The following is a 25,737-nucleotide window of genomic DNA, read 5'->3' as shown; positions in this document are numbered from 1 at the left end:
CTGCATCAAACTCCATGCTCAGTGGGGTGTCGGGTTTAGATTCTCTCCCTCTGCTCCTCTCGCCCTCCCCTGCTCTCTCTCTCTCTCACTCTCTCTCTCAAATTAATTAATTAATTAATTTTTAAAAAGAAGTATCTGCTATGGGCATTAGGGTTTCTTTGGCGCAAATGAAGGTGGGGCGGTTGTGGTCTGGGGAGGTCCTTTCCAGTGGTGGAATGGCTGGAGCAAAGGCAAAGAGACAGGAAAATCAAGGCACTTTCAGGAAGAAGGAAGAGTTGTGTTTTCCTGGACAGCAGTATGTGTGAAGGGAAGTAATGGGGAGAGCCAGTTTGGAGAGGTCTCAACATAGGAGATCTTAAGCAACAGGCGAAGCAGGTTGGGTTCTAGTTGTCAGGCAGCAGTAGCTGAGTCTTTCCAAACAAGTCAGTACAGGGCAGAGCAAAGCCCTTGGAAGCTGTCTTGAGGCAGGACGTGTGGTCAACTGAAGCCAGAGCAGAGCAGCAAGCAGTCAAAAGGACACTGTGACAGAAAGGCAGCATGCAGTGAGACTTGGCACCAGGAATCCAAAAGTGAGAGACACTCTGGGAAGGAAGAATCAATAGGACTTCAGGACAGGAGTCGTATGAGGGTGAGGAGAAGGCATAGAAGAATTCAACAGCCTAGAGGCACCTGCCCTGAGTATCTGGTGGAATAGGTAGGAAGGTGGATTCATCTGGGACAGTTTTAGAATCTTGGAGATGGAGCAGACCCAGAGAGGTGGCAGGCAAGGTGGGCCGCACAAAGGATGGTGGCTCCCAGTAGAGGGGACTGAGGCCCCTGGACGAGGGGAAGCCATGGAATAGTGCAGACAACATCTACTCTATCGGGACCCACGCATCTTTCTTCTTGCAAGACTGGAGCTAATGTTTACAGAAGTGTGGTTAAGAGCACAGAGTTTGGAGCTAGTATGCTCTGATTTGAATCCCAGCTTCGTCACTCACTTGCTCTGTGATCCTGAGCAAGTTTCTTGATTCTGTGCCTCAGTTACAAATTCTGTAAAATGGGCATAGTAATAGCACCTACTTCCGAAAGTTATTAGGAGACACAAAATATATTTTTAAAAAGTGAATATATAGTACTTAGTTCAGTACTTGGCACACAGAAAGTGCTATGACAGGTAGTTAATGTTACAGTTAATGCAAGTGTTAACATAAATAGTACTCTATGCCTTTCGTAAGGCATTTTACATTTGCTATCTCACTGGGTCATCATGGTGATGCTGTAAGGTTACATCTCACCATCTAGATGGAGACCCCCGGGACTCAGAGCAGTTAAATGACTGGCCCACCTTTAGCAGGTGAGCTGACATGAGAGCAGGGCCACCAGCTCATAGCACTGTGCCCACTCTGCTACCACGCTGCCTTTGGAGTCCAGATGGGAGCAAGGACAAGAAGCCAGAATTTCCTTCTTGCACTTATTCTCCATTGACCCTGATATGTTCCATTAATTCAGTCCCCAATTCCTACCCAAAATATACCCCTCTTCTTCCATTCCAACACACAGCCATTTGGGGCATGAGAAAGGAAAGGAGGAGGAAGAGAGAGGAAGAAGGTGGGAGACTTGAGACAGGTGTTCAGGGACATCTCTACCTGGTCAGGCAGAGGTGGAGGCCCTGATTTATATCTCCCCCCCCCCAAAAAAAAAATCCTTCTTCCCAAAGAACCAGGGGCTGTGGGGACCACAGCCTCTGTGTGTGTGTGAGCCACGTTCACCCCTGCTGAGCTTACTCTTAAGCCCCCAGCAGCCTGAGCAGCCACGAGGTTCTGCACCTGCATTCTGCTGGGACATCTGGTCAGCTGGTAGCGTGGGCTAACCGGCAGGTGGTGTGACCTCCCGAAGGGCACCTTAAACACCCGACTTCCCAGCGTTCTCGCTCACAATCGGATCCACTGCTCACCTGTCTCAGAAAAGCTGTAGCTTTTGGCTTGAAATAGATGACCTGTGTATCCTAAAGAAAATTGTCCAAGCAACAAAGGGTGCTGGCAGCATTTTAGTTCCATACCTGAGGCACTGTTTACTATGCACGAAGGCTCAGGTAAGAGAGAGTCGCACTTACGGGCTGGGAAAATGGTTGTGGGTTTTGCGTGTTTGTTTTCTCGGTTTAAAAAAAAGTCAAAGATAGCAGTGTGTGCGTCCGTTGTTGTCTTTCTGGGTAACTTTTTGGCAGGTCCTTTTGAACACTAGCCTTGGCTGGTTCCCCAGGGACAAACTGAAACTCTAACCAATGCTAAGGAACAATGCGAATTAATGGAGACAGACCTCTCCATGGCAGTTCCTCAAGGGTGAGACTATCTTTGCTCCATTCTGGATGTCACCAGGCACTATTAAAAATTTAGGAACTGCCATGGACTTGAGGCATGAAAGCTTTGCAGGTGCCCTCAGTATGTCCCCCAAACTAGAAGGTCTTGGTGACTTGTTGTAGGGTCCCTTTCCTTCTCCTTATTAACATCACAATGATAAACATTGAGGGTTGAGGGTTGCTGAATATTTGTGCTCCCTCCTTGAATCCGTATGTTGAAACCTAGTCCCTAGTGCCACTGGGGGGTGGGCCTTTGGCAGGTAATGAGGTTAAGATAAAGTGGTGAGGGTGGGGCTCTCATGCTGGGAGGAAGAGACTCCAGAGCTCTCCTCTTCACAGGTGCATGCGCATAGGAAAGGCGGTGTGAGCACACAGCGAGAAGGCTACTGTCTGCAAGCCAGGAAGATAGCCCTCACCAGAGCCTGGCCATGCTCCTGATCTCAGACTTTCAGCCTCCAGGACTACAAAAAATAAAATGTCTGTTGGTTAAGCCACTAAGTCTATGGTGTTTTGTTAGGGCAGCCCAAGCTAAGACAGAGCTTTATAAATTTCAGAGAACCTATGCCATTTCCTAGAACAACTCAGTGGTGTTAACCTCATTTCATAGATAAAGAAACAGACTCACAGAAGTCAAGGGAGCAGTGCAAGCTAGTTAAAGAGCAGAGGCAGGATTGGAACTCTGATCTTTTTTATTTTTTCTTTTAAAAATGCTATTTATTTATTTACTCATGAGAACCAAAGAGAGAGAGGCAGAGAGGGAGAAGCAGGCTCCATGCAGGGAGTCCGATGTGGGACTCGATCCCAGGACCCTGGGATCACGCCGTGATCCGAAGGCAGACGCTCAACCACTGAGCCACTCAGGTGCCCCGGAACTCTAATCTTTTGACTTGCTTACTTCCCTTCCAGGCTCTTCTGGGGCTCCTTTGTTTAACCAAGTCCCCATGTCTCAGGAAGGCTCAGAGCTAAAGTTCCCACCGTGTCAGGCAGAGGGGGCAGAGACCATTTACCAGCCATTAGGGTCACAGAGGGGAAGCCTCTATGGGCCCTTGCAGAAGCCTGATGCTTCTGAAGGATGAGAGAACAGGAGGCCGTTCTGTGGCGTGGTTAGGTGTTGGGAGGTCTGGCCTCAGACTTTCTAGGTTTAATTCCCTGTGAGGCCTTAGTGACACCTATTATACTCTCTGTGCCTCAGTTTTTCTCACCTATAAAATGGGCCTGATTCTGGTATTATGGTATTTATCTCTTTGAGAAACAGTCAGAAAGAGGAGGGATCAAGGTCATGGTCTGGATTGGAGAGTGGTGGCTGAGCAGTGCTTGAGCACCGCAGCCAGTACTGGTTCAGGAGGACCATTGTGTGAACGAGAGCCCACGGTGACAACACCCCCCACACCAGCAGACATGTGCCACCTGCAGAGCACCTGCATAGCCACCAGTCCTTCCTCACTCCCCCAACAGCCAGGGTGGCAACAGATGGGGAAACTGAGATTTGGAGAGGGATAAAGCAGTCGTGCAGAACATGTACAACTTTGGGAATCAGAACAGCATGTACTTTTGTTTGCTTTGTATGTAGTCTTTGGCAAGTGACTTAACTTTTCCAATTCTCACTCTCTTGATCCAAAAAAAAAAAAAAAAAACCCAAAATGACTTAATAAAAAACTGCCTCAAAGGGTGTTGTGGGGTTTGAAAGAGAAAGGCATGCTGCAGTGTCCCCTAAAAATGTAGTGACTATTTCATCTTAAGTGCCTTGCTTATAGTTACAGAGCAGCTGGCAAGCAGCAGCATGAGGTCTAACATTTAGGTTTTCAGATGCCATGAGGCCATGGGAGTGGATCCATGAAGGAAATGAGAAGCTAACGATGTGTGTGGCAAGAATTTGCCATTTGCCCACCACTATTCTTGCATCTTCACAAGGAATAAAAGAAGTATAAAATGGAATCTGAGATAAGCAAAGCATTAGAGAGGTCTGTATCCAGAATCCCCAAAGGGTTTCAAGACCAACACTGACTGGGTCTCACCCACAGCTAATGTCTCCACATACACATTTAGCACATGGACTCATGAGCTCATCAGCCAACAAATACTGGAAAGTATCAGCTACGTGTGTGATGCACCAAGGCAGGCTCCTGGAGCCACTAACACCAATGGAACAGTCACTATCTGGGGGGGGACCCCCATCCCCGTGGGTAAGACAGTAACTAAATCATCACAGGAGTGTGGTAAGTGCCACACAGACACTCAGGGTAAAGCCTGTGTTTGGTCTGGAGTGGGCAGGCAGGATTTCCAGAGGACGTAACACTGGGGCTGTCAGAACAAAGAGGGGCAAGTGACCGGCAGGCACCAAGACCTGAAGGACAGACAGCCTGGTGGCCTGGTGTGCATGTGAGAACATCAGCGAGGCTGGTGTGGGCAGGCACAGGGCGCACACTGAGGATGGGAGGTGAGGAGGGGAGACTGTGAGGCCCCTCCTTGGACACTGTGCCTCGGAGTTGGAACTCTGCAGTATCGGGGAGCAGGAGAAACCACAGGAAGTTTTAAGAAGGGGAGTGTCCGTGTTTCAAAAATCTCATCTGGTGGAGGCCAAAGTAGAATCTGGACTGAAGGCAGGAGAAACTGGAGAAGAGGCAATGAAGGAAGCCACAGACACACAGAGGTGAGAAAAGATGAGATCCTGAACTATGTGTGCATGTGCATGCACACACACACACACAGCAGGTTCTGCTTTCACTGACACACCTTGGCATGAATCACACCTGGCTTTTTGTTACCACAGAGGCCTGGCTCTGCCTCCCCAGGGATTACTTGCTAGACCCCTCACATCCTCTTACTTCCCCTCAGTGGTCAGCCCAAATGGCTTTCACTTCCAGACTAATCTCAAGCCCAAGGTCTGAGGTGATTCAGTCCTGCCTGTGAGGCTGTGGTACTGGAAACCTCCTTCCGAATGATGGAGTACCAGGAGCGTGTGTGGGGCTGGACACACACACACACACACACACACACACACACAGCACAGCTGGGCAGTGCAGATGGAGAACACCACAGCTGCACTCGTTTCTGCAATCAGACCTTTCAGGGAACACGGTAATTACAGCTACCAAGGAAAGAGAAATCAGCATTTACTACTGATTTTTATAAACAAATGCAGAGAAAAAAATCACAACCCACAGCATGCACTGAAGGTAATAGGCAGTATCCACTTTGTTAAAATGAAAAGCTCCTGTTGGAAAGAAGGTGGAAGCTCCTGTGGAGTGCGGGGTGTGGGTGGATGATACATTATCTTTCAAATTTCTCGAACTCTTACATGTAATATGATGTCAACATTAGTAAAAGGGTAAAGGAGCTAACTAGCATACACTGGGTACCTACCATGCATCAGATGCTGGGTAAGCAAGCTTGCACTTTAGATTTACATTACCTCTTTTTTAATGCTGAAAATGATCTTAGAAGGTTGGAATTATTAGCTTCGGCTTGCAGAAAGGAAATTTGGGGAGAGAAAGATCAAGTAGCCTATCTAAGATCACACAAGGCAAGGGCAGGATACAAGCCCATGTCCCTCTACAAACTCTAAAGCCTGAGTTCCTCCTATTGCTCTCCACTGCTTACCTCCTCACGGAGATGTGAATGGCTCTGCCTCCCCAGCTGGCTGGAAAGCTCCTGAGGAAGTCACCCTCATGGTGCCCTTTCCTATCTCTACAGAATGTCAGCTTGGAAGGAGCCTTGGAAGCAATCAATTCCTGACTTCCAGAAACAGAAGCTGGAGCTGGGTGTGGATCATGTCCCCAGGCCCCACAGCCGCTTAGATACTCGGGTTCACAGCTTGGGGCATTTCTCCCCCTAACCAGCATTCACCTTGCTGTTTCGGCCTGAGGTTTCCTGTCTCAGGAGTCAGTGCTTTCCCACAAACGTTTGTTATTCTTGTATTTGTTTTTTTAATAATGAGATTTCTATTCTCATTTAAGTCTAAAAAGGAGCTGGGGAGGGAACAATGCCTTTTCCTCTAGCAGATCTACTCAATGGGAAGGCATGACCTGAGTCTTCCCCAAGTACATAATCTTCCACATGAGCCTACAAGAGAATGAGTAAGAAATGATTAAATCACAGCAAAATGGTTTAATTTACAATCATCGCTCAGTGTCTTGAAACATAAACCTCCCACCCAAATATTTGTCCCAAGGATAAACATCTTCTCCACATGTTGCCATAATCAAACCCTGCTGGGACACAAGCATACATCTAAGCTCCCGTATCCTGGATGTAAATGGTGACTTCCGTAAGAAGGACACGGAGGACACCCTTGTGTGGTGTTCAAATCCTAGAATCCTAGACTTGAGCTTTCTATTGTGTCTGGACTCAAAGCTGATCTTTCCTCAAAGGAAAAAAAGAACTTGTAAACTCTGTCATGCTGATCTCAGTGATGTCTTGCACAGAAATCCCCTCTATTTTCTACTGCCTAAAACACTCAAGGGCACGAGAACGAAGCTCCACATTAAAGCATGAACCTCAAGGTGAAAGAAATGTGAATATTCTTTCAAATTAAGCTATAAACACAGCTTTGCTCTAAGAGTCATGTGATTCAAAGTCTCCACGATGGGCAGAGAGTGGCAATACAGTCCTTTGATCACATTGGGTGCTGGTGGGTGATGGGAGGCAGGTGGGTTAGTGGAGGTGGAGGAGAAGCAGGTAAGTGGACCTGATGGAGTCAGACCCCACCTCTGGGTGTGTGATCTGAACATCTACCACTGGGCAGAGAGAGTGGATGTGAGGCCAGAACTGACCTTTGGCCTCAAGGTCAAACCACAGCCCCCTATAGCTTTCTGCCCTAGTTTCTACCATTCCCTTACTAGTAAGAAGGGGGTACAGTGAAATGATAACAATTTGAGAGGTCCTTGCTAATGGAAGAAGAGACAACAAAAACAAGACTGAGGGACAGCCTTCTGGTGCTTAGACAAGACTCTTGCAAGGACAGCTCTGGTACACTGGCTCCTGCAACTGGGGAATTCAGGCTTGGCGGAGCTCCACAGAGCATATTAGCTTCTGGTACTAAAGGCAACCATGGTATGGAAACCAAAGAGAGTATGGGATTTCCCAAAACTAGAGGGCCTCTGGGTCTTATTTCTTGAACCTTGGGGGGTGGGGAGGGCTGACATCCTTCAAGCTGCAGTTGTGCAGGACAACTGCCATGGTACGCAGGGGTAAGTGGCTGTGAGCCCAGTACTGGGGCAACAGTGTTAGCCTGTGACTACCATGTGCTCAAAGGACACCTCCTGGGACCTCAGGCTTCCTGCACCCACTCACTGGGCCCTCTGCAGCCATCCAGCCCCATCTGGCTTTCTTAAGAAGCTGCCTCATCTCTTCAGAGGTTCCCAGACTCACCAAAATGGTAATGCTTCAGAGGCAGCCAGCAGTCACTCATTCCAACCTTGAACTCTCCCACCTCAACTATCAGGGACCTCGATCCTCATTTTTCTCTCTTCACTTCTCTTCCTGTCTGTCATATTCTTCCTTCAATTATGGTCTTCAACAAGACCCACGACTCAATTCTCCTTGGCCTCTACCACTGGCCCACCTCCTCACTTGGGTTCTTTTCTCTCCTTCCTGGTTTGATGTCTCTCCTGCTGATACTTGGGGATACATCCCTCCCTTTCACCTCAGCCTTAGGATCTCACCTCCAGGATAAGGGCCTCCACACTTGAGCACTTAGTTCTGAAGGGAAGAAATGGGGAAGAGAGGATTTCTGACTCCCAGAGGCTAACACCATCATGCTCAACATTCGGAAAGTCAATCAGGCACACATAACCTGATCTCTGTTTCACCGAGGTTAATGAAAGGCATGTTAGTACATCTCAAGAGAATGAACAAATATGTATCTAAATTAAGTATAATTTTTAGTAACCCTTAGGCAACTCTAATGAGCTGAATACCATGTCCTGACACCAAGGAAAGAAGGAGAAAGGAGGAGAAAAGTCTTACTTTGTATGGAAAACAAGAAAGCAACAGTAAAATTAACAAAACGGTTTAAGGCAGAAATAGAATTATAACACAAACACCCAAGAAAAGTACATCAGAAGGCATTGTTCTACCAAAGATGCTAATGTAGCACTTCCTCTCTGAGTGGGTTGATGGGAACTCCACTTCAGAGGCAAAACTAATGAAATGAATGCTTCCCCTGTGGAACGCAGAGAACTAAGAGTCCCTCAGATCTATAAACCATCAGCTAAGTGGATGCAAATGTGTTTACAGCCTTCCTTCTTTGAAGCTACAATATTATGAAATGTTTACAGTGTTAGGCCCCATTATAAAAATTCACCCCTTTGAAGAGGAAGTGAATTAAAGACAGCCACTGCAGTGATACTACCCAGTGAGTTGCTCAAGATCAAAGTCTGGAGAACCCATGGTGTAAAACCAAAGATCTTTTACAATTTTGCGAGAACTGTAAGACCATTAGCCTCCCAGGAATTTTCATTCTGGAAAGCTTGTTTTCATCATTGGACTTTCTATGATGTTCATAGTTTCGAGCTTACAGTCATAGCATGTGACAGATGGCTTTGCCCAGATGACACCAAAGAATGTAGGAAAAACAAGAGTTGGTTCGCTGTGGTATCCGTGCTGCTTCTTCTAAAACTTCACCTCCTTAAAAATCTTTAAATAGCTTTCTACCTAGACAAGTGACTGATGCTGGGTGGAATTAGACCAAAAAAAAAAAAAAATCATTCCTATAAACTTCTGACTTTCTATTTTCCTTCTCCAGGAATCATGGTCCATAAAGACAAACCAAGGACTCAGCAAAGGGAAAGACAAGCTAAAATTCATTCCAATGGAGAATGTGACAACATTTTCCCCAGGGAGGGCCAAATTTGTGAAAGGTTCATATTGCATGACCTCAAATCCTTATTTCTATTCCACCTAAGTCTTCTCAAAAACAAACAAAAACAAAAACAAAACAGAGGAAGGAAATTCTCATCTAGAAAATACACTTTCCAAACTATGAATATTCTTTCCACTTTCAATGTAGGGAGTTGTTGTTTTTCCAGGGGACTGAAGGAAAACATGGAAGAAAAAAGAAGGCCCTCCTATAGGTATTAAATACCTATTAAAAACTCCTGTAGGTATTAAAATAGAGTCTCGCCTAGTCTTTGTTGTAGGGGGAGGGCAGCGATGCCAGTTACTGCATGGGATTAACTGTAATGATAAAAATGCCAGCTAAGGTGACAATGTTCTCAGCAAGTCAGTATCTTCTCTCCACTTTGGGAGATAAGATTATAACCAAAATATTGCCTTGTGAGAACAGAATCAGAGCAAGGATGGTTAGTTAGATAAAGGCCAGTCACACCAATATTCAGAACACAACACTTAAAATAAAGCAAGCCCAAGTCAGTAATTCCTCACGTTTTCCCCGGTGCCAAAGTACTCCTTAAAGAATTTCATGTTTTGAGAAATCTTGTACTTGGAATAATTTTCCAACTCTTAAGACATACAACGTTTAAGCCAAGCAGAATTTCTGATCCTGGTATAAGATAACTAGTATTAATAGTTTTACTCTGTTTAATTCTAGGCAAAGACAAAGGACTATAATATTCTGATTAAGCTATGTAAATTCATGATGGATAAATATTAAGTTTCCATTTGTTTTTCTGGGATACTAACAATAAATCTTGGACTCCTACTGCTATTATGGAACTCAAGGAATTCTGGAATGGATCCAGTCTTCTGCTTCCTTGGCATATCTCACATCTGTGGCCACCTCACCATCACCCTATCAGACTCTCCTATTCTCCCATCTGGGAATGAATTCCTTCTTAACTAGTCTCCCTAACTCTGCTCTTGTGCCCTCCCTGTCACCAGTGATCTGCCTACGGCTCGAATCCCACAGTGTCACATTCCAGTGTCCCCTTCCCTTCAGAACTAAGGTCAAACTCTTCAGACAGGCAAGGAGCAGCCCCAGACCTCCATCCATGGCTGACCTCTGCCTTGCTCTCCGGCCTCAACACCCCACACACTCTGTCCTTCAGAATCACCTGCACTTCTTCACATGCCACGCTGCCATTTTGCCATAGTTTCTTGGGACACTGTTCCCTCTCCGTGTCCACCAGGCATCCCTATTTATAGGCATTATCTTTTAGATATGCTTTTAGATTAGAATATTTTTTAGATATTCGCACTGAGACACCAGGAAAAATTAAGTAGTTACCTCAGGAGAGAGGTCAGAGCAGATTTCCCTTTTTACTTCATGTAACACATTATTTATGTAATCTAATATAAGGATGAAAAGTCATCCATTTTATGAAACTTCACCCTTCTTTCTCCCTACCAAGGTAAAAATTACTTGGACACTTACTAATAACATATTTTAATAAAACCTACTATACTGCATTACATTTATGAGTCCACAAGTCTGTTTCTTCCTCTGAACTCTCAGTTCCTTGAGTGCAAGGATCACGACGGAGTCAGCTCATTATTTTTCAAACCCAACACAGTGCCTGGAACACAAAAGGTGCTCAATAGGTGTTTTTTGTTTGTTTGTTTGTTTTTAATAAACCGGTGAACAGTCTCAGAGGATCTAGACTGATCCCTTCATTGCTGCCCTTCATTGTCTGAGAGGCCATGGGCAACTCACTTGGGTTCTCTGTGCCCTGGTCTCCCCCCTATAAAACAAATGCCTGCCTTAGAAGGTTTTTGTGGGAATCCAAAGAGATGACCCACCAGGAAGCACCTCATAAGCTCCAAAGGTAAAATATCAACCTTCTATTTCCTTATTACCACGAGGCATGCTGAGGAAGGATAGGAGGTAATGCAATAAACAGTGGTAGTAGCTGCATGGAGGGTAGGTGGCATGCCAGGAGAAAGGGCAGGATCGAGTCCTGGAGAAGCTGATGGAGAAGAACACAGGGTCATGTCCCATCCATTGCACCTACAAACTCAATTTCCAATCCAGCCACTTCTCTCCTGTGCCCTGCCACCCCCCATGTGCCAGCCCCATCTTTCTTAGCTCCCACTGCTTCGATAGCCCCGACTGGTCTTCCTGCTTCTACTCTGGCCCTCCAACCTGTTCTCCACAGAGAAAGCTTTCATTAACATAAATCCAATCATATCACTTCCTTGCTTAGAACCATTGAAGAGGGGATCTCTGGGTGGCACAGCGGTTTGGCGCCTGCCTTTGGCCCACGGCGCGATCCTGGAGACCTGGGATCGAATCCCACGTCAGGGCTCCCCGTGCATGGAGCCTGCTTCTCCCTCTGCCTGTGTCTCTGCCTCTCTCTCTCTGTGTGACTATCATAAATAAATAAAAATTTATAAAAAAAAAAAAAAAAGAACCATTGAAGAGTGTCCTGCTGTACAGGGAACGAAACTTGGCACACAGACTTCATGGCCCTGCATGCTCTGGCCCCCAAGGCCTCTCCACCCTGATTTTAGGCAACCCCCCCCCCCCAATCTCTGCTCTTACTCATCACAATCCCACTGGAGTGCATGTTGTCAGTGCTCAGAACCTGCCAGGCCAAGCTGCTTGCTGACTCTAGACTCTGCAAGTGCTGTGCCCTCTGCCAAAACACTCTTACCCTGGTTTCCCCTCCGACTGCCTCCTCTCTCTTGGATACCTTCTCAAATATTATCCCTTCACTGAAGTCAACCCTCTGTTGTTTCCTCATACTGTACCCTGTTCATTTCATCTCTACCACTAATAACCGCCTGTATACTTTTGTTTCCTTGTGATCTTTCTCATTAGAGAGCTACACGAAAAGTTTACCTTCTTCACAATTTCTTCCCTGCTTGGCAATAATATATGCAAAGCATCTAAAGGAGTTCCTGGCAGAGTAGGCATTACGTAAGTGTTTATTGTTATTATTTCTAATATTGATATTCTAACAATTATGAGTCCCAGAGGAGGCAGCTGACTCAATGTCCAGTGGACTGTTAGAAGGTCAGCAAAGGAACAGCTGAGGATGCTTAAGCCTCCAGCCCAGGCTGGTTCCTGGAGGCAAGACTGTCCCTCTGCTCGGCAGGCCCTCCCTCCCATCGCCCCCTGGCAGGCAGCCCGACCTGCACCCATGCCATCATCTCCCACAGGCATAGCCAGGCAGCTCCTGAGGCTCCTGATATGGGAGGAGAAGCTGCTGCCAGCTTCTGGAGTGTGGCAACAGTGGAAATCTTTCAGCTCTGATGGGCGGATTTCAAAGCCTGTTTCTAAAAATGGCTGTTAATAGGTTTTTTTCCACACCATCTATATCTGTGCCTGCCTTATCAGGTGGCAACAACATTGCTATTCACTGTCCTGAAGCCTGAAAAGATTTTACTAGTCAAAACAAATAATCACAGGGTGGCAAAGACCAAAAATAAAAGAGATAAGAAGGGAGAGCACAATATGAGGGTAAGCTTTCTGTCAAATGCTTTGTCTTCACAATCATGTTCCTGCAGTGAAAAACACAAAATCTGAAATGAAGGTGGGAGTCCAGAGCAAGTCTAGTCTTCAGAAATGGACACCAGAGGAATGACAGCAGGAGCTGTGTAAACAGATGGTTAGATTTGCAACATATGACGATGTTTAATATTAAAGCATCTCCTTTCCATGGAGAGACTCGAAGGTACACCACGTAAGTTGAAGAGGCTGATTTAGGTACTATTTTAGGAGGGCAGGCAAAGTGCTACCTTTCAAAGGCAGCAAACCTAAGGGATGGACACCATCCAACAAGGGCCAGAGTCACCCTCCCCAGTCACTTTGTGGGCAGGGCATCTGGGCCTCTGAAGACTTACCTGTAAAATTATGGTGACGTGTTAGGATCTTATCTGCTCAAAGAGGGAAGGCTGGACAAGATGACCTATTAATAATCTTTCGAGAAATGCTCATCCTGAGTCTAACAGAAGGAGGATGCTCATTTAAAATATTTTTTATGCAAGTATTTATTAATCACCCACAGCAGAGTGTATGTGGACTATAGGACCCTCTGACATTGCCTGCCCAGTCTGGCTGCCAGCTCGGTGAACTGCACCATGCCCAATTTATCCAGATTCGAAGCAACATTTTAACTTTTATGTTCAACTCCCCTAGCCAACATTCTCTTGTCTTGCTGTCTTGGTACCATAATCTCATGAGACTGGGAGTGCTATAGTGATAGACAGAAAGAGACATGATACACAGACTGGCAGATAAACAGATCAGTTAAATTTGGATTTGTTTTTGAAAGTCAGTTTTTGAATCCTTGGTTAGAATGTGCCAAAATGTTGGGACAAAATCTCGAGATTCCTGCATGGGATGACAGTGGCCACTCCCTTCGACCCTAGTTTCAACTTCCGTAAGTATCAGCTCTTCAAATGGACCCTTGAGTTTTCTGCTGCTACAGACATTTTTATTCAAGTTTCTTTTGGACAAACATCTAGATCATCCAGCCTAAGCTCCATCAAGTAAAGGGAAATTATCATAAAGTCTCCACCCAACGTGCCTCCTCCCTGACTCATTCCCCTCTTATCAAACCTCTGCCAAAACTGGATGTATCCATGCCGATGGAAAATGGTTTGGATCTCTTGATCATCCCTTCTCCTTGGGACTGGATGCTCTAAAAGGGCAGGTCCACACCCTACAGTGTGATGCCTTGTGTTAGGAATGGAGCAGAGGCTTCAGAGACATGGACTGACTGAGAATTAACCAAGTACTTACAATGTGCTTGACATACATTATTTCATCATTAGAGCACCTTCTGAAGTAGGTATATTTTATTACCATGTCTATTCCCCGATGAAAACCTGAGGCTTCGAGAAATTAAGTAGCCTTCCAAGGTCCCAAATCTAGTGAATGACAGAGCTGGCACTGGAACCTTGGGTTTTTCTGACTCCGAATCCCTAGATCATAGCCGGTGTGCTCTGCTGTGTACAACCTGGTCACAGGCCATGCCCCTGGGAGGCCACACACAATTGATTTGAACTGACTACTTTCCTTCAACCTCCAAAACCCTTTAAGCTGTTGTTAGTTACAGCAGGCCTAAAGCTAATGTCATTAAAGCAGTCTCAAGGACAAGAATAAATAATCTCACCACAAAGGTGCTGTTCTTTAGATGAAGTGCATCTGACAGAGAATCGTAGCAGAAGACTCTCTTAAAGCAATGGATTCCTGAGACTTTTATGACCAGAATAAAAGATTTCTCATAGCTTTCAAAATCTTCCATGGAGAATCAGAATATAATTTCTATTGTCACCATCTTTTTAGAAGAGATGGAGTTATATATTATCAGTCTTCACCATAGTGGTTTCTGATCTGTCCAAGAGGGAAGGTAAAAGTGATTCATGGAACCAAGTGCTCCAGAGGGTACACTACGAAGAAGCCATCGTAGCAGCCGGCCATGCAATGCCTCAAACGTGGTCCTGGCTCTGAAGATGACATCAAGATGGAGACACTCATGAATACTATAAATGTATACTGAGACCAAATGTGGAAAAGAGCCGTGACTACATAAGCTAAGTGCCAAAGGGGTGTAAAGAATGAATGAGCCACTTCTATGTGGCATTTTAAGGAAAGCAGTATGGCAGAGGCGGCCCTGGGGAGCACTAGTCCCTATGTGCCTCTCATTACACTGACCTACTGAATGGCTCTACCTGCTTACTAACTGGTTCCACCAGCACCCCTCTGACACCATAGGCTCCTTGAAGGCAAAAGAAGTGTTGTATTGACCACTGGGTTTCCACTGCCTAAAAAATAATAAATCATGAGCAAATGTCAATCGAATAAATTTGATGAACAAATGAGTCTTGGGAGAATTGCACACATTTAAAGGGTGAAGAGAAGGTATCTAGTGATCCTTAAAGTTCTCTCCAACTCTCTGGGTCTGACCTAACAGAGCCAATGGAAGTGACAGCAGTCCATCAAAAGCCCACAACAGGAGCATCAGATTACATGCACCAGTGTCAAGTGAGAGGGCACTTGCAGCCTGGAAGTGTCTGTGCGTCATAGTAGGGGAAGATGTGGACCTACGACCAGATGGCCTGGGTTCAAGATCCAGCTCTGCCACTATAACCTGCATTACCTTGGGCAAGTTAGCTAACCTAACTAACCTCCTTGTGCCTCAGTTTCCTCATCTGTAATATAGCAGTGTAATTCAGAACGTTGTGGTATGATATGAAATGAGTTAATGCATAGAAATTGCTTGAAACAATTCTGGGCACATTGTATGTCTTAAAAAAAAAAAAAAAGTGCTAGCTCATATTACTTGAATTCCCCCCACAAAGCATTCCACTAGGGAAGGAGATTTGGTATCGTAGGTATCTGGCTTGGAAAACTCAACACCCCCTTCAGAAACCAGAGAAAGAGGGAACAGAGACTGTCTACTGTGAGTGGAGACCAAGTTCCACTTTAGACATGAAGGCACTTGGCTTCCTTTCTCCTGTTGGGAAAGTCATGGAACACCTCAGTAACTCAAGGGTGACTCCCTCCTTCTGTTTTCTGAAAGGGCAAAACAAAACAAAGGAACTAGCTGAGCCTGCCCCCTCCAGAGTTCCACACCTTGGGGGAGTATGTTTCAGGACCAATTGTGCTACGGGCTTCATGTAGATCTACTACCCAACAACAGTGCAGAATCCAGACAAAATGCTTAAAAAAAAAAAATTCTCAAGTTGCTAATCATTCAATTCAATTCTATAGTCCCTCTAGCTTTCAATAAAACCTTTAAAAGCAAATGGAGCTTTGATTTTCTCTTATTCAAGTTCCTCAAAGCTGAGGATCTTTCCATCAAAAAATCCCTCTCCTCAAATGACTGGGTATTTACTGTGTCCTTTTGGTCAGAACTGTGCTGTAATCAGGCTGCCAGGCAACCATTTGGGTACAGAATGAATGCGTGCTTTTAACCGCTGACCTCAGCACCCCAACAGTAGGATATTCCTCAGATTTTCATCACACCGTCATAGAGCATCTTTTGTGCTCTGCATCAGAGAGGCAGTCAGACACCACCCCAAAGGATTTCCCAATGTACTTTGTACACATCAAAGTGAAGGTTTGGAAGTGGACTATAAGTCCATGTCTTTGCAAACAAAGGTACAGCACATTACTGATCCCTTTGCGATGGCCATACGAATGAAAGGCCTTTTTCTCCCTTCTCACTACAGAACTGGCATTCGGAAAGAAGAGAGTAGATGGTAAAAGAAACCTTTGGTGGAAATGAGAAAAATTCAAAGTAAAATAAAGCCAGAACCCCAGAGCCTACAAAAGTCCAAGAGGATCAAGAGAAACTGGAAATGGGGATGAGCCCAAAAAAGGATCCACAGACACTCCATATTGACAGCTCAGAGTGAGACTGCCTTAGACGCCAGCTGGCCCAAGTCTAAGCCAGACAACATGTATTTCTGTATGGGATGTGCCCTCCAGTGTCACTATTTCCATGATCTAGATATTACTATTTACAATCATTTTTAGAACAGGTGGCAGCATTCCTGTGTTAACATTTTATTACATGAAACTCAACATATTGCCTCTAGAAGATAACTAATGACATGCAGGCAAACCTTGAAAGAAGACTGTTTTACTGGGTTTCCACAGAATAAGAATGCAGAGATGTGGCAGAGATGGGTCAACTTCCAAAAGTTAGTCTGAATGTTATTTACTTGCCCTAGTAATCTACAATCCAGGTAGAGGTGATCGTGGGCATATCAACACTACAGAGGGAGGCCCTGAGGGGAGGAGAGGCATCAGGATGAAAGATGGGGGGCTTTGGTGAAAAGGGAGGTGAAGGAATGAGAGGAAGGAGCCTAGCAGACATGTCTCTGAATGACTCGCTCATTCCATAACTGTTTACTGAGCACCAAACATAGGCCAGGCACTGTTCTGCATACCTTGGATACATCAATGAACAAATAAGACAAAAATGCCTGCCCAAATGAAGCCTACTTTACAGTGGGGAAACACAAACAATAAACAGGAGATACATTTAGTAAGGTAATTAGATAGTACATTAGAAAGTATCACATACTCGGGGGAAATTATACCACATGAAGGAGGACCAAGAAAATTGAAGGACATTCATAAATGCATCTGGTGGGTCTCGCTGAGAAAGGGTGAAGCCTTGAAGAAAGTGAGGGAGTTAACCATGTGGCTATTGAGGTACCTGTGCTCAAGGAAGGGGAAACAGCCAGTGTAAAGACTTGAGGTAGGCGCATGCTTCAAATGTGTAAGGAACAGGGAGGAGGCCAGGTGAGGGCAGCGAGTGATGCTGAGGTGTAGCAAAGACGAGGTTGGAGAAGGTCAAACCAAGCAAGGCGTTCTAAGGACTTTGACTTTGCGGGGTGTGAGCAGAAGAGTGAGATGATCAAACTGTTTAAAAAAGAATCACATTGGCTGTTGTATGCAGAATAAACAAGAGGAGCTCAGGTGGATGCAAGGACAGCAGCTAGGAGGCAGCAGCAGGTATCCAGCCAAGGACTGTTGGTGGCTTAGGTCCGGGTGGGACCCATGGTGAGCAGAGGCTGGATGCCAGACCTAGTCCAAAAATAGTGACAGAACTATTTGGTGGACTGGGTATGGGATCTGAAGGAACAGAGTGGCTGAGGATGTGTGCAAGGTTTTAGCCTCCCAAGATGTGGTTAGGAGAATCAGAAGTAAGACAACTGGAAGGGGGGTAGACCAATGAGGCTCCTGCAAAATCTACACATGAGATAGATGATGGAGTGAACAGGGCTGGTGGTAGCATGGATGTAGAGAAATAGATGGGTCCTACAGTTTGGGGTAAAATTGACAGTAAAAAAAGTTAAAGTTTCAGATAAGCATTTTGTGGAAGTTTCCCCAATATCCACTGTCTCTTTCCTTAATGGTATAGAAATTTTAGCTGCACATATGGATCCCTGGCTAGAGATTACATTGCCCAGGTTCTCTTGCAGCTAGCTGTAGCCTGTAACCAAGTGCTGGCCAGTTGACCATGAGTGGAAATAGTATCTGCAATGTTCAAACTGTGCCCTTACAAGGCATTTACCCTTCCCTCTGGCTTCTGTGAGGAATTGATGGCAGAAGCTAGAGCAGTCATCTTGGGCCATGAAATGTTAAGATGCATACTGAGGATGGAGAGCAACAAAACAAAGCCACACATCGACCTGCAATTGTCTACCCAGAACTGTTGATAAGAAAGAAACACACTTCTATCTTGTTTAAGCCTCTGCATTGGTTTGCTTCATTACAGCTGCCTACACCAATACAAGTTGTTAGCCATTCCAAGCACAAAGCCCTAACACCAAGTGCTATCCATCTAATGAAACCAGAATAGTATTCAACAAGGTAGGATCTAATTTTAACCTGCCTCTGTTTGTTTGTTCTTAAAATACTGCAACAATATTTGAGCTTCAATGCCCTAAGTCATTGTACAAGAGGCTTCAGCAGAGAGTGAACTGCTGCTTGTGGAAATAGTATTGACTTAGTAACCCACTGCTTCTCTGTCAGTCAGGGGGGCCTAATTCAACATCCTGTCTGAAGCAGAGGTCTCACGAAGACATATTATGCTGTCTGCTTTGGGGGCAGAAAGTAGCATCCCCAACAAACTTCTAAATCTCCGTACCACTCAGCCACCATCTCCTGCTTGATGGATGAGCCAAGCATGGGATAGACTCCCCTCATGCAAAGCAAGCAGGATCAATCCCACGTCGGGCTCCCGGTGCATGGAGCCTGCTTCTCCCTCTGCCTGTGTCTCTGCCTCTCTCTCTCTGTGACTATCATAAAAAAAAAAAAAAACATAAATAAAAACCAAATAAAAACACCAAATAAAAACATATACTTTAACCAAAGGCAAATCCCCGCTATGTGACAATCTAATGACTAACCACTGAATTACAGAAGAGATGGAACTGAAACCTGTGCCACCTCAGGTGTGCGGCCAATGTGGCAGCACTGGCCACTGGACCTTTGTGCGCTCAGTAACTTACATGCCCTAGGTCCACACGGGAAGGTGGTCATTCACAGGGCCCTGCAGCTCTGAGGCCCCACTGCATGAAAAGCACTGGCGCATAATCATGCACAATCACCAAGCACCCTTCTCATTCATTCTTTCCCTGACTACCAAGCTCAAGAGAAAAAATTGCAGAAAAGCAGGTGGTGGAACAGTGGTGGAAGTTTATGGCAAAGATGATTGTTGGCATGTGGGTCAAAGGAGGACGTTGCTGTATTTTGAAAAGATAATCCTTTTACTTCTTCAGTAAAATGCCCTTAAGTCTGGGGAGGTATATTTCCTCCAAACAGGCCATTGCTGGGCATTTCTCTAGACAATGAGAGCATCAGGCTAACTGTAAAGGAGTGGCACTAAGATTGATAAAGTTGAGAGCAAAGAGGTCATGACTCGATTGAGGTCATTTAAAGAGCAAATATTCATTGAACATCTCAAGTCAGACAGAGGGAATATCAGGTGTCGAAACAGTCTGTCTGCTAGGTGCTGAGAGTCTAGTGTGGAAGATACAGCAACCAGCCCTCAGAACAGGGTGCTCAGGGCCAAAAGGAAACAAACAGAGCGATAAGACAAATTGCGGTGGGGGGGAACTCAAGCCTTGTTTTGGAAGCTGGGAATAGGACAGCCTTTCCCAAAAAAAGGCTATATAGGTAAGTTGAGGCTAGAAATGTTTTGAAGGTCCACTTGCTACCTGAATAGAATGGGGATGATACCTGCCTATGAAGATAGCCCCCCCAAAAAATGGGGTTGAAGTTGCCTATGTAATGTCAGTAAAATATGGCTGGTACCTTATAATACGTAATCAAAGATCTGCTCTGTTGCCACAGTCAACATGGATAATAGAAAAGGTCCTATGTAAATCTGAGAAGAAAGGGAAAAAGGAAATAGAAATTGATGTGCTGGTGCATTCTCATCACTTAGAAAATACAGACTCCTGCAGGGAACTCAGAATCATCTCATCCCAATCTCGTCATTATTAGGAGGATGTCTACGTCAGCCACAGCAGATGTAAATGGGAAACATCGTCGCTGTTTGCTGGCCTGAAGATCAGGAGGCAGGCTGCTTCTGCCCAATTCTGCAAGCATTGACAGTCTCTGTGGGGTTACTTGACTTTCTCAGCCTGTCCCTTCATCTGAAACTGAGGTGTTGAATGAGAACAATGATTTTCAAAAGCTTTTTCTTTTCACACAAATCCACAGTGAAAATTGGTATTTCACATGGTGACACACTACTTTTGCAGTTTTTAAATTCTATCCTAACCCATTTTTTAAATTAAAAAACTGGTTAGACCCTCTAAGCTAACCTCATGTCCCACAATTTGTGACCTATAATCTGAAAACTGCCAGACTAGGTCTTCTCTAAGGGCCACTCCAGCCCCAACTCCGGGAAGCGTCTACATGATGCAGTTTTCAAAATGATTTCACAGGCATCTCCTAAGATCCTCACAGCAGTGGTGTGACGTGGACAGAGGGGCTCCTGCACTCATCACAGATCACATGGCAAGATTACGACAGAGTCAGAACCAGACCCAGTCATTATAGAACAGCAGTGATGCTTGGCTTGTTCAGCAGCTCCTCTACTCCAGGAGAATTCCACCTTTTAACACTCTGCCTTCTAGCTCCTTAAACACCTCTCCTGACCCATCTAAAGTGGGATGCCCAGATGTCCATTGACAGATGAATGGATAAAGAAGAGGTGCATGTGTGTACACACACACACACACACACACACACACTATAATGGAATATTACTCATCCATCAAAAAGAATGAAATCTTGCCATTTGCAATGACATAATACTAGAGAGTATTATGAAGTGAAATAAGTCAGAGACAAATACCGTATGATTTCACTCATTTGGAATTTAAGAAACAAAATAGATGAACACAGGGGAAGGGAAAAAATAAAATAAGATGAAAACAGAGAGGGATGCAAACCATAAGAGACTCTTAACTCTAGGGAACAAACTGAGGGTTGCAGGAAGGGAGGGGTTGGGGGAGGGGTTACTGGGTAATGGGCATTAAGGAGGGCACATGATGTAATGAGCGCTGGGTGTTATATACAACTAATGAATCACTAAATTCTACCTCTGAAACTAATAATACAGTATATGTTAAATAAATTGAATTTAAATTAAAAATTTTCAAAAACATCATGAAAGAATACTCAAAGTGGAATACAAGTCTAGTGAACACATTCCCTATGCTATACTTTACCTCCCCGTGACTTATTTATTTCATAACTGGAAGTTTGCACTTCTTTATTTCCCTCACCTATTTCACCACTTCCCTACCTCCCACACCTCTGGCAGCAACCACACCTGAGACTAATATACTGTACGTCAACTACATGCCAGTTAAAAAAAAAAATAAAGTTAAAAATTAAAATTAAAAAGAATCTAGTAAACACATTCCAAGAATGTAATGTTAATTTTCACATTCATGGCCTTGCTAGATCCTTCAGGAACTATCCTATGCCAACCACCAATGCAAGAAACTCAGCCCTTGCCCTGGAGAAGCTCACAGTCTAGCAGAAAAAAGCCCACCCACAGATCTGCCCACTAAGTGCAGTTCCCTTCCAAGTTGCCTTTCTCTTATTTTCTCAGTGATAACCCCAGTTGTTCTGTTTAACTCAGCAAGTCTCCCCATCTGGCCGATGGAAAGTGCCAAGCTTCAAGCCCTCCCTGGAGACTCTCAGAGTGCTGGAGGTCAGCGGGACAGGAAGAGAGGGACACTCCAGAGGGAAGTGAAGGTTGTTGGCAGCAGCTCCCTGCACTGCTGCTCTCCCCACTGCTCCTCCTCCTGCCCTCCCCAAGGGGAGGAGAATGTCTGCAGGCTCCCTCTCTGCATCACCCCAGATGCCCTCCTCACCCCACACCAGCATCAATTGACTTCAGGGATAAGCAAAAATCCTTGAACATTATGAAAGGGTCAGGTTACCTAGATTTATGGACAACAGCCTATTGATATTATTTAGGTGGAAAAAAGCATATCGGGCACAAGGGAAGAGTACTTTTAGGGAGCCATAAACCTAGGACTAAAAAAGAAGACATTCAAGCACTTTATTATTTATTTATTTATTTATTTATTTATTTATTTATTTATTATTTATTTATTTATTTGTAACTATTTACAAAGCAGTAGGTGCTGATTGATAATATGCCAGTACTGCTAAGGCAAATATTGTCAAAAAGACTGGAGTCTGTGCTGGGAATTTATTGTTCTGCTTTCCAGTGCCAGTTCCTTCTTTGTCTGATGACAGTGTATAGATTTGCTGGGGAGAAGCCACATCCCCTTACTCTAAACCATTTGGAGTGGCCCTACTTTAAACTTTATCTTGAATTCCAGGGGTGAGCCCTGGCTGGCTTAAGTTATAATTGGTTCGAGAATAGGAAGAGAATTCAATCAGAGTTGATGAGATGGAAGGAATCTCTTTCTGAGGCTTCAGGGAAAGTATCCTTCTCTACCCAAAGCAAGTGTCTTTCTATTCTTGCACAGTTGTGGTGTGAGAAAAGGAAATAGATTATGCCAGCATTGAGATGAAAGACTCCATGGGCTGGAGCCTGAGGACGAAGCTAACATTTCAAAAGCAGAACAGAGAGCCAGAGAGAATCCTTGGCATCCTTGGACGTGCCATCTGGACTGCTGGGTCAAGCCTTGCCTGCAACCCTTCCTCTAGATATTTAGTTAAAGAAAGGTTTTGTTTGCCTAAGCCAGTTTGAGTTTTCTAACATTTGCTACCAAAGCAATTAAAATTCATAAAACACCTTAAATTTCCCAAAGTAGTAATATACAAAGGACTTAGAGTCTCTTTTGAGGGAGCAAGGAGTAAGTAGTGTGATAGGCAGAGATTGAAAGATTTTTTTTTCTTAGTTTCTTCTATTAATTCTGTAGCAAATAATCCAAATGCTTAGCATCTGTATAATCGTTCCTATTTGTGAAAAACACCTTCTCCACATGTATTTCCTCACTTGAATTTCACAATCCTGAGTCAAAGGGATCATTAAAATTTTTATTTTGTAGTAATTGCCAAGTAATTATCAAGCACTCTATATAGTTTAAAATACTATTCCAAACCCAGTCATTCACTTGATGGTCACAATAACCAACTAAGGTAGGAACAGTAGTTCTGTCATAAATTCCATTTTAGGCGGGAGAGAGTTGGACCTGAATATCTACCTGAAAGTAGGCATTAAATGAGATGCCCAAGTTAATCTGAGGAGATGCTGGGAGGCAGGCCTTAAATCCAGGTCCCTTGCTTCCAGGGTTTTAACACCAGTAATACTAAACTCTACTCCCGGGTTCGAATGTGTGTGCTCTTAAGCCCCGGGATCTGGATTCCAGCGGCAGGGCCAGAGCTAATAGCTGGTGACCTTGGGCGAGTTCCCTTTGTTTTGTATTCTCATCTGTAAAAAGAGAATAAGGATCTCTGATGCCCCATCCAGGTCCAAAAGTCATCGAATTCCAGCCTTTCCTCCCCCTCTCAAAATAATCTTTTCCTGGGAATACTAATTATGACCTTAGCTGACATCCGTCCTCCCCGGGTGTCAGGTGCTGTGCTAAGGACTGTGCCTCCATTTTCTCTTTAAATCTCACAACACGCTGGATACCCCTGTCTCTCGTTTACAGATAAGAAAACACGGACTTGACAGAGGTCCCATGAACTCCCCGGATTAGTGAGCTTCAAGGGGAGCCCTGACCCACGGGGGCCTGCACCCCCGCATTGCTGCCCTCGTGGGGGAGAGAAGGCTCCCTGCATCACCAGGCACCTCTTTCCACGCGGAATAGGGGTGGGGGGAGGAAAAAAAAAAGCCAAAGCGGCTTACACCAAGCCTCCGCCAGGCAAAAACGGAAAACCGCTGTCGGGGCGCCTGGGAGGATCCCGCCCGGCCCAGGGGGCGGGGCGCCCCCCCCCCCCCGCCCGGTCCCCGCCGCCGGCCCCGGGACCGTTACCTTGTTGAGATGCGGGTTCCTGGTGACGTCGTACCCGCGCTTCTTCAGGGGCACGGGGCGGGCCGGGCCGGCCCTGGAGCGGCAGCCGCGGCCCGGAGCCGAGGGCGTCCAGCGCGGGACGGCGCCGCAGGCCTGACCCCGCAGGAGCCCCGGCCGCGCGCCCCTGCCCAGCGCGGCGCCCATGGTCCTTGCGCAGACCTGGCACCGGGGAGAGACCGAGGTCAGGGGCGCCCGCGGCTCAGCGGGGCCCGCGCGCGCCGCAGGACACCGAGCCCGAGCCGGGGCGCGCCTTCAGGGAGAGGACGGGGGTCCTCAAGGGCGCAAGGCCCGGGTCCCCGCCCCGCGCCCGTCCGCGGCGGCACCTGCGCGGCTCCCGGCGGCTGGCGGCGCGCAGGCCCGGCCAAGCCTCCCGCAGAGCGAAAGCAAGCCCAGGAAGCAGATCCGCCGCGGCGACCGCCCGCGCCACCCCGCCCGCGCCCCCGCCCCGCCCCCGCCCCGCCGGGAAGACGAGCCCCGCACCTCCCGCCTCGCCCGGTGGCCGCCCGGATCCTCCCCCGGCCCACCTGTGCTGCGCCCCGAGCCGCCGCGGTGCGGTGTCCCCTCTGCCAATGGCTGCCCGCGAGAGCCTTCCGCAAAGGGGGGTCCCCGCGCCCCGGGCCGCAGCGCGGGACTTGCCCCGGGGGCGCGTGCGGAGCGCCCCAGACCCGAGTGAGGCTCGGAGACGGGAAGGCCCTGGCTTTGGGGGTCAGAGTAGAGGTGCTCGCTCATGCGGGGCTCGGTGTTGCTCTGCACCGTGCAGCGCCCTAGCCATTAGCCACGTGGGCTCTGCACATCTAAATGAATTGACTTAAATGGAACAAAATAAAAAACCCAGTTCCTCAGTCGCACTGGCCTCGATTCGTGGGCCCAAGAGCCACTGGCACATAGCAGCTGTGGGATTGGATAGCACAGGTATGGGGCAGGAACGTCTTGGCAGGAAGTTCTATGGGACGTCACTGATGCAGGGTTCACCGCGCTCCGGGGTACCCTGTGGAGCGGGTCACAGACTGCTGTGGACAGACAGGGACCTTGAGGTCCGTCTAGACCTGAACCTGACTTTACATTTGATCCACATGGTAGATTTCTTTTAAAGCAAGCATTTCGTCGTGTGTAGAATAAAATCCAAAGTCTTTTGGATGCCTATGGGTTATCCCACAGCCTGGCTCCTGCCAACTTCTTCTGGTCCATCCTATTCCACTCTCTCACTGCGCAGTAGCCACACTTTGCTCCTGCCTTGTGCTTCTGCCCCATCCAATTCCTTCCAACCTCAGGGCCTTTGCACTTGCTATCACTTCTACTTACAGTGTTCATTTTCTCTCGTGTCCACAAAATTAGCAACTTAAGGCCTGCCTTCCACTTACTTCATGCAATGTCAGCCTCCACGACAGGACCACATAGCGAAGGATTTTTCCCTTCACAGAACTTGCCACAGCCTGTAATTAGCTCGTGTCTCTAATTGTTTATTATCCATCTCCACCTAGAATGTAAGCTTCATGTGGAAAGGCTCTTTGCCTGTA

The 25,737-nt window shown here is 46.2% G+C and overlaps 1 protein-coding gene and 2 long non-coding RNA genes across 4 annotated transcripts in view; 1 reads left to right on the top strand and 2 right to left on the bottom strand.

Annotated features, from left to right (window-relative positions):
- The window catches only part of ME3 (malic enzyme 3), a 293,266-nt gene that overhangs the window by 162,223 nt on the left and 105,306 nt on the right, over positions 1–25,737 (bottom strand). Inside the window, exon 1 of one of the 2 annotated variants that reach the window (XM_038568360.1) lies at positions 24,182–24,575. The exons of the other annotated variant lie outside the window; for it this stretch is intronic. Coding sequence (XP_038424288.1) covers positions 24,182–24,364 — 183 coding nt within the window. The 5' untranslated portion in view covers positions 24,365–24,575. Of the gene's footprint in view, positions 1–24,181; positions 24,576–25,737 lie in introns of those variants that run through there. 2 annotated transcript variants of the gene reach the window in all.
- On the top strand, positions 1,575–2,832 carry LOC111091497. Its single transcript, XR_005375533.1, has 2 exons — positions 1,575–2,074; positions 2,678–2,832. It is a non-coding gene; the product is annotated as an uncharacterized LOC111091497 (long non-coding RNA).
- Positions 23,228–24,126, bottom strand: LOC119864959. The gene is made up of 2 exons (XR_005375535.1): positions 23,748–24,126; positions 23,228–23,634 (listed from the first exon to the last, which is right to left on the bottom strand). It is a non-coding gene; the product is annotated as an uncharacterized LOC119864959 (long non-coding RNA).

Source organism: Canis lupus, chromosome 21 (assembly GCF_011100685.1).
Source record: "Canis lupus familiaris isolate Mischka breed German Shepherd chromosome 21, alternate assembly UU_Cfam_GSD_1.0, whole genome shotgun sequence".
In the NCBI taxonomy this organism is placed as follows: domain Eukaryota; kingdom Metazoa; phylum Chordata; class Mammalia; order Carnivora; family Canidae; genus Canis; species Canis lupus.
The sequence above is the reverse complement of the archived record's forward strand: the minus strand, read 5'-3'. Positions and strand labels throughout refer to the sequence as shown.